This window comes from Aplysia californica, unplaced genomic scaffold (assembly GCF_000002075.1).
Source record: "Aplysia californica isolate F4 #8 unplaced genomic scaffold, AplCal3.0 scaffold00115, whole genome shotgun sequence".
NCBI lineage: Eukaryota > Metazoa > Mollusca > Gastropoda > Aplysiida > Aplysiidae > Aplysia > Aplysia californica.
Window position 1 is genome coordinate 606,643 of NW_004797385.1, and position 8,988 is coordinate 615,630.

Sequence of the window (8,988 nt, forward strand, 5' to 3'; positions counted from 1 at the left end):
AGATGTCATGGAAGGTTTCCAGGGCTGAAGGCCCTGCTGCCTTGAAGATCTCAGCTGGAATGCTGTCTTTTCCAGAAGCTCTGCCAGAGTTGGTCTTGCTTATTGCCCTTTTGATTTCATCTATAGTAGGAGGAGCTTCTAGGTCCTCCAGGGGTGGTTGCTGGGGTATTTGACTGAGAGCATCTTGGTCAACAGTGGAAGGTCTGTTCAAAAGAGAGCTGAAATGCTCGGTCCAGCACTTGAGGAGCCCTTCTTGGTTCTTGATCAGGGTTTTGCCATCCGAGGACAACAAGGGAGAACATCCTGAGGTTGTTGGGCCGTATATGATTTTCAGAGAGCTGAAGAACAAAGTCACACACAGGTTCATTCTACAGCTTATCACCATCTTCATCATCCACACTATCACCAAAGCCCTGCGGCGATAGGCAAGTGGCGAAAGTAACAGTGGCAGGTGAGCCCTGGCAGTTAAAGTCACAAACCTGCACGCAGGCGGCCATTGGGCAAGTGGTCGTCTGACTCCTGACCGTGGCAGCAGGATCTCTCGGCAGCACTCAGTGGCGACTGGGCAGCCTCTTAAGGACTGCACTGCCCACCCTCAAGGAGGGATGGGTCTAGAAAAGGTGAACCAAACAAATGCCTGCCACTCAAAGTCTGGTCAGTTTACCGCGGCTGACAGACTTTAGATGATCATGCTCCAGTTAAAAAACGAAAATTATCTCATCGACCTGTTGATAGGTGGTTTAATTTAGAAATAAAGGCTGCAAAAAAAGAAAAAAGACAAGCGGAAAGAAAATGGAGAAAAAACGACTTGAAGTACATAAGGGAATATTTATTACTATGAAGAATTCTGTTAGTAAAATGATTACCAAAGCCAAGCGTACTTTCTTTTAGTCAAAATTTGAAAATGTTAAAACTTATAAGGAACTTTTTGATGTCTCTAGTGAACTGCTTGGCAACCAAAACAGAACAATATTACCCCCTGGCACCGATAGAGATCTTTGTAGTAGTTTTTCAGACTTTTTTTTCTAAAAAATCACCTCCATCAGACAAGAGCTTGATAAAATGTGCGCAATTGCCCCAAATTACCATCAGTTTAAAGGGCTAGTCATCGATTATTTTACTCCAGCAACGGAAGAAGAAATCAAAAAGATCATATTAGATAGTCCATCAAAAAGTTGCGCCTTAGACCCTATGCCCACCAGCCTTTTAAAAAAATGTTTGCATGAACTTCTTCCACATATCACCCAAATTGTAAATGATTCTCTCCTCACAGGCACAGTACCAAATTGCTTTAAGACAGCACATATTAGACCCCTTTTGAAAAAATCTGGACTTGATGAAAAGGACTTTAAAAATTTTAGACCAGTTTCAAATCTTTCTTTCCTTTCCAAAATTCTGGAAAAAGTTGTATCTAATAGACTGTTACATCATATTAAAGCAAATAATCTTAGCGAAGTCTATCAGTCAGCATATAAAGCACACCATAGTACCAAGACAGCGTAACTTAGAGTCTGTACTGATATTTTAAAATATATTGATGAAAAAAAGGTATGTCGTCTTACTCTTTTGGACCTTTCGGCTGCGTTCGATACCATTGATCATGACATTTTACTCGAGAGATTAAATACTACTTTTGGCATAAAGGGTACTGTCCTGCAATGGTTTGAGTCATATTTTAAGGATCGAACACAAGCAGTTGTGGTTGGAAACACGTGTTCTAATAATGTTTTGCTTAGATGTGGTGTTCCTCAGGGGTCTGTTCTTGGACCTGTCTTGTTTACAATGTATACACAACCTATTGCTGATATTTTAAGACAATATGGCATGAATTACCATCTTTATGCTGATGACACTCAAATTTATAAGTCTATTGATTTCGATCAAATACCACTTTTAGTCGACTCTACTGAACAATGTACTAGAGATTTAAAAATATGGATGACCAGCAATAAATTGAAACTAAATGATGACAAGACGGAAATAATGTTGAGTGGAAATACAAAAGCCATTAAAAATCTCCCAGAGCTACAAATTGATATTAATTACCATACCATTCGTTCAAAAAGAAGTCTTAAAAATCTAGGGGTTCAGTTGGATTATGATATGTTTATGTCCTCCCAAATAAGCCAGCTCAGCAAAAGTATTTACTTTCATGTTAAGAAAATTGGCAGTGTAAGAAATTATTTAACTAAAGCAGCAGCCAAGACACTTGTAACAACACTCATTTTATCAAAGCTAGATTACTGTTATGTTATTTTGTCCGGTTTGACATCCCAAAAACTATCAAAGTTACAAGTACTCCAAAATCAAGCAGCAAAATTGATAATGAAACAAAAGAAATCAGCCCACGTAACACCAATTCTGAAAGAACTACACTGGCTGCCAATAAAAGAAAGGATTAAATACAAAACTGCCGTTCTCTGTTTTAAATGTATAAATGATAGTGCACCTTTTTATCTTAAAACATTCCTGGAATTATATAATCCACCTAGAGCCCTTAGATCAGCCTCTGACAATCTAATTCTTAAAACTCCAAAACAAAATTACAAAACATACGGCGAGCGTTCCTTTTTGTTCTTTGGTCCCCAGGTATGGAACGAACTCCCATATAAAATAAGATCTGCCCCAACAATTTCCATTTTCAAAAATCGGCTGAAGCATTTTTTATTCACAAAAGCATACCTGTCATAATGATGTACTGTGATATATATGTATGTGTATGCCAGACTGTGAGACTGAAGAAATAGCGAGTGAGAATGAGAGAGAGAAAAAGAGAGAGATAGAGAGAGAAAAGAGAGAGAGATAGCGAGAGAGGGAGAGAGAAAGAGAGAGAGAGATAGCGAGAGAGGGAGAGAGAAAGAGATAGCGAGAGAGGGAGAGAGAAAGAGAGAGAGAGATAGAGGGAGAGGGGGAGAGGGACAGAGAGAGAGAGAGAGAACGGAAATGGTTTTCTATCTGTATTAATGTTTTACTGAATGTTTCTAGTTACTCACGTTTCAACTTTATTTTGACTGTTCGTGAATTTTTATTGCATTGTATGTTTTTAGTGAACACATTTTCAACCTCACTGCGAGACTGTTTTTCTGGTATAAAATTTTACACATATGCATTTATATTATATGTATAATACTTTGTTTTACGTACACCTTTGTGTCGATTAATTTTTAAGATGTGATGTCTTTTTCATTGTAATGCGCATTGAGCATCTTTTAGGAAATGGAAATGCGCAGTATAAATGCTATTTATTATTATTATTATTATGAGAATATTGAGCAGAGGTACAATTATACAGTTGTTTCGTCATTCAGACTAACAGAGAGGGAGAGAAAGAGAGCTGGCCAAATATGAAGAAAGCAGATCAAAAACACAGAGATGAGGTAACAAAGAAGAAGAGAGGCTAAACAAAAGAAAGCATGAACGATGGGTGGTGAAAGAAATGGAATGATAACAGATGATACACCATCTTGTTACTCCAAAATTTTGAATTTATCTGTGTGTTTAAATGAGGTTTACCCTTGTTATCTGTTCTGTTGTTGGAGACATTTAAATCTTTTTTTATTTTTTTTATTATACATCTTTTTTTACAGGTGTGTGACTGGACTGACAGCTGAAGGGAGTTGAGGAATGGCTTTTTCAAACAGTATTCCCCTGCCCCGCACAGCACAGAACTTGGTGTTCAACAATCCTCTCATGGACCCTATTATGAAGAATGCTTACTTCTCTTCTAGGATTCAGCTGCAGCCTTTTGATTGTACAAAATATTTGGATGCTATTAAGAATTCCAAGTTCAATCAAATGGGTAGAGATAGCAGTTGCAGTCAGATGGCTGTGGACACGTTAAACAGCCTTGTTAGTGAAAATGGTTTTGCCACGCCTTTATTAACTTTGGTTGCTCTGGAACAGACAGAAATTGTGGAAATACTTATAATGCAAGGTGCTTCTTGTAATATCCAAAATATACTTGGGCACTCACCTCTTCATTTAGCGTGCTTGTCAAAAGCTAAAAAGATGACTGAACTGCTGCTTTCAGAGAAATGGAAGAGTGATGTTAATCTCTCAGACTGTTTTGGATACTCCGCTCTTTTTTATGCAATTTTTGGGGGTGATGTAGACATAATAAGTTTTCTATTAAGTCATAAAGCAGAAGTCAACATTCAATCATTTTCTGGCCTCAGTCCTCTTATTGCTGCATCAGCATTTGGTTTGGTAGGAGTAGTAAATGATCTCTTGGACAAGGGAGCTAATGTTAACTGTCAGAATACTGAAGGAATGTCTCCTCTCATGGGTGCAGTTTGTCGTGACTCGCAGGAGATTGTGGAGTGTTTGTTGGAACATGGAGCAAAGGTTGACTTGGTTGATCGTTTTGGTGAAACAGCTTTTACTTTGAGTGTTTTAATGGGACACTATGATTGCATGAAAATGCTTTTGAAATATGGTGCTGACATAAATCATACAAATATTGAGGGGATTTCTGCATTGATGTTGGCTGTGTTTAAAAGTGATTATAAAATGACAAACTGTTTGCTGAAGAAAGAAGCGGGAGTGGATGTTTGTGATAAAAATGGAAGAACAGCATTATTTTATGCTGTGGAATCTGGTTTTTATGCTGGTGTCCAAAATTTGTTGAAGGCCAAAGCAAATGCATCTGCATTTGATTACAAGGGCATAAGTGCATTGGCGATTGCATGTTCCAAAAAGCCGTCGCACTTGCCGAAATTGCTTGCCACTGAAAGTAACTACAATACACAAATGTGCGTTGAATTAAATATTTCTTTGGAAAACTGTCTGGTGCACCAGCAACTAAAAACATTTGATTGTCTTCTTGACAAACATAAATTGTGTAAAAGTTTTAGAAACCAAGATGGAGAAACATTGTTACACCGTGCTGTACAATTCCTGTCAGATAAGAAAATGCTGCAAAAAGTTGTTAAAGTATGCAGTGACAGTGTAAACTCCAAAAGTCTGAATGGTCTTACTCCTTTATTAAAAAGTGTCATGGCTAAAAACACGGTGGCTGTTAAAGTCTTGGTTAACAGTGGCGTTGATGTCAACTGTCAAGACATTAACGGTGTATCCCCTCTTCATTGTGCTGCTGAACTGGGTCTCGTGACAATAATGAACTCTTTACTGCATAGTAAGGCAGATATCAACTGTCTTGACTGTTTTCGACAAAGTGCTCTGATGAAGGTTTGTAGTGTTGGGTGTATAGACGGAGTGAAATTATTGATTGCCAACAAATGTAATGTGAATCTAACAGAGCATCGAGGATGGAATGCTCTCATGTTTGCAGCCCAGAAAGGTTTTGTGGAGGTGATCACTCTTTTGTTGGAAAACAAGATGGATGTGGGCAAAAAGTCTGCCAGTGGGGTGACTGCTCTTGCAATAAGTGCAGGTAATGGTCACAAAAGGGCATCTTTGACTTTGCTAGAGCATGGAGCACAAGTAAATGAAGGTTTTGTCAAGTCTTGGATGTCCGATTCTTCTCCACTGTATTTTGCTCTCCTTAACAAACATCCATCAGTTGTGAGAGAATTAGTTGCAAGAGATGCTCATATTGGTGGTGTCACTATAAACAAGTCTACAGCAACCAGTTCTACAGCATCCTTATTGTGTGTCCAGTCTAGAAATTTGGGCCTTGTCACATATTTTGTACAAGATTGCAAGGTGGATGTAAATAAGGGGAACCTTGAGGGTCTTCGTCCTATTCATGTAGCTGCTTTCAATGGAGATGTAGATATTTTGGGAGTTCTGTTAAAGGCTGGTGCAGATCCGAATGTTGCCACGAAAAGTCATGTGACAGCTCTGATAAATGCATCTGTGTGCGGAAGCTTGGAGATAACAAGACTCTTAATTGAGAAAGGGGCAAGAGTTGATGAGCGTGCTGAAGATGGTTGGACCCCTTTGATGTTTTTTGCCCAGACAGGAAACTCAAAATGCATGGAGATGATTTTAGCTAAATCTAAAGCAGATATTGATTCTGAAGAAGAGAAAGGAAACACTGCTTTGCATATTGCTGTCTCAAATGGAAAAGTTGACGCCGTCAAAATGCTTCTTGATAAGAAGGCAAATCCAGACAAGCGAAACGCTGAAGGTCTGGGTCCAGTTCTAATCTGTGCCCACAACGGTCAGTTAGAAATACTCCAGTGTCTATTAGAAAGTTCCAAGTGTGACCTGGAAGTAAAAACTTCAAGAGGAGAAACTGCTCTCTTGCTCGCTGCCAAGACAGGAAGGGAGAGTATTGTGAAACTTTTGCTCAAGAAAGGAGCCCTTGTCAATGCTGTGTCAGACGATAGGGAAACTGCACTTCATGTGAGCGTCTCTGGTGGATATTATGGTATTGCTGAGGAATTGATTAAAAATGGTGTGGACAAAGAAAAGATTGACCTGAAAGGTAACACAGCTCTCCTGAATTGTGCTGGGAGGCTCCCAATTCTGAAAATTCTCGTAGAAAGAGGAGCAGATTTGAACAAACTGAACAATAAAAACATGTCAGTTTTGCACCTTTCTTTTCAATGTAAGAACAAAGAATGTGCTAAATTCCTCCTACGCCAAAAATCTCTTTCCCGGAGCACCAGAGAAAACGCCAAGGTATATGCAAGTTGTGAACTGTACATGAATGACTTTATTCAGCTGATTGAAAATACTGAACCAGACTTGGAGTCATCACAGCAACAAGGTATGTTATTTTGTATACTTCATGCTTTTTAGAAATGAGAGTACTGATGTTTTAGCACATAAAAGAACATTGCCTTAAGAAGGGATTTTACACAACCTGATGCCACTCAGTTCTGTTTTGTTAAAATATATGTACCTACTGTCCTAGACTTGATGGCTGCGAGAAAACAATAAGCTCTCCAATTGTGCATGGATGTGCACCAAATTTTAGAGGAAATAAATTTGATCATCCAGACACCATAATCTATGCTCAAATTTGAACTGGTCAGACAAACACTGTTACATTAGCCATGTCTTGGACTAACCAGAAAAGGTCTTTTCTGAAAGAAAATATGCTGAATTTAAGTCTGCAAATTCTAGATCTAGGTCTAGTGCTCCTTCCGAAAGAGCAGTGGGGTTAGTAAAAACAGTTCAAAGTGAGGGGGTGTCTGTTAGATTGTCATTAAGGGAAGGATCAAATAAGCATTATGAAGACGGTAAGAAATAAGGTCGCGACAATGCCAGAGAAGTCTGTTCAAGGACGTAGCAGTGATATGGGCTTATCAAAGTCTCCAACTTACAGAACCTTTAACGAAAAAGAAGCCACATCACATTTTTGTCCATCAAGGAATATCCCCAGCCAATATGTGGATTTTTACGACAATCGAGACACTTAGAGAATTTTCTACTTTTTGCTATAGTGATGAAGCTTATTTCTAAATGACTGAAAAGATTAATCTGGAGAATTGTGTGTGCCGGGCAAAAAGACCAGATCATTTGAACCTGTGAATGAGAGAGACTTGCATAGACATAAACTGTCACTGCGGATTCATTTTTTGAATGTGTTAAACCAGTTCTGGCGATCCATGGGGCAGTTCTGCAGACATCAGGCTAAAGGACAACAATGGTTTATATGCAGGATAGGATAATGCAGCCCCTCACATTGCAAAACATTTTAACCCGACTGTAGGATGTTTTGATGATCATGTCTCCAGTCGAATACAGAGCACCCATGGGCACTATTCCAGTTATGAACCCATAATTGACTGTTAGTCTCTTTGGGTTATCTCAAAGACCAAATCTCGAGTGGAAGATTCCAAACCCTTTAGGAACTCAGAAATGGAGACAAGGCACTTGTGAGAGCTACCACGCCTCAGAAGTGTCAGAACATTACACATTTTTTAGTCAGAACACGAGAAATGCATTTCGCCTGATGGGGGCCATGTGGAGCATCTTAACATTTTGTAAAGCTGACAGTTCTAATGCAGATTCTTTTTTCATGCATAAAATTGTGTTAATGTTTGTCTGGATTGTTCTTTCATGTTTGTACCAAAAGACTTTGCTGTATGTCAAGGTGTATTTGTTTTAACTTTTATTTTTTTTACTGTCATCGAGTTTGGGACACCCTGTATGATTGTAGTATATGATATATATTTACATTTCACCTTTCTGTTCATTCTGGTCTCAACATTTCTGTTTTGATTTTGCAGGAAAGTGGAAGTATACAATGCCACCGTGATTATTTAGAATATCATTAAAGGCCCATATTTTTTAATATTTTGAAATAAAAGCCGTCTTTTTCTCCCCAGAACAATCCTTGCTCCCAGGGGACATTGGAGAATCTGAGTAAGAATGTGTTGTTGTTAAAAATAAAAAAACAATAGCTAAAAAAAAGCAAAAGGCCACAATAAATCTCAGAAAACTTGTTTTGATTGCAATGAATCATGAAAGACAAAAAGTTGTTTCTTATAATATACTACTAGCTGCTCATACTTACATATTGGAATTGTTTAAATGCAGAACTACTTTGAATTCCAAGATTTTTTTTAGAATAAATACTCTTTTGTATTGGGCAGAAATAGAATTTAAATTACGTAGTTTGTAGAACTGACTGGCTATAATTCCCATCGACACTCCCCTCCCCCCATAACACTCATACACACACACACACACACACACACACACACACACACATACATTGTTATTTTATACCTACATCTGTGTGTGTGTGAGGTTATGTATGAAAAGGGTTTTGTGGAAGGTTAAATCCACTTAATTACAAACTTCTTAGTCTAATTTGATTGAAGCCAATTATAACATGAATAGAAACTGATTTGATCTGCATGAAACAATAGACACTGCTATACTAAAAAACAAATTTTGAATGTGAAAAGTCAGAAAAGACACCACCTCTGGCTCCCTTTACTTGTTGTTGTTGTTAGCGATCCAGTAGCATCTGATCGTTAACTCTTCTACATGATGCCATTCGGTAATAGCTGCATGTCTGTTCTAATTGTTGTCTTGAGGAGTAGAGGCAATTAGATGTGTGGGGTA

General features: G+C 38.4%; 1 protein-coding gene and 1 further gene across 2 annotated transcripts in view; one reads left to right on the forward strand and one right to left on the reverse strand.

The window, feature by feature from the left end:
- Positions 1-8,988, forward strand: part of LOC101852917 (serine/threonine-protein phosphatase 6 regulatory ankyrin repeat subunit C) — a 26,874-nt gene that overhangs the window by 4,958 nt on the left and 12,928 nt on the right. The window contains exons 2-3 of the mRNA XM_005095848.3: positions 3,588-6,676; positions 8,244-8,280. Of these exons, the coding sequence (XP_005095905.1) occupies positions 3,625-6,676; positions 8,244-8,280 (3,089 nt within the window). The 5' untranslated portion in view covers positions 3,588-3,624. The remainder of the gene's footprint in view (positions 1-3,587; positions 6,677-8,243; positions 8,281-8,988) is intronic.
- Positions 1,557-1,947, reverse strand: CBP (CREB-binding protein; the record flags this gene model as incomplete). Its single annotated transcript, NM_001204711.1, is given in 1 exon segment — positions 1,557-1,947. The product of NM_001204711.1 is annotated as a CREB-binding protein (mRNA).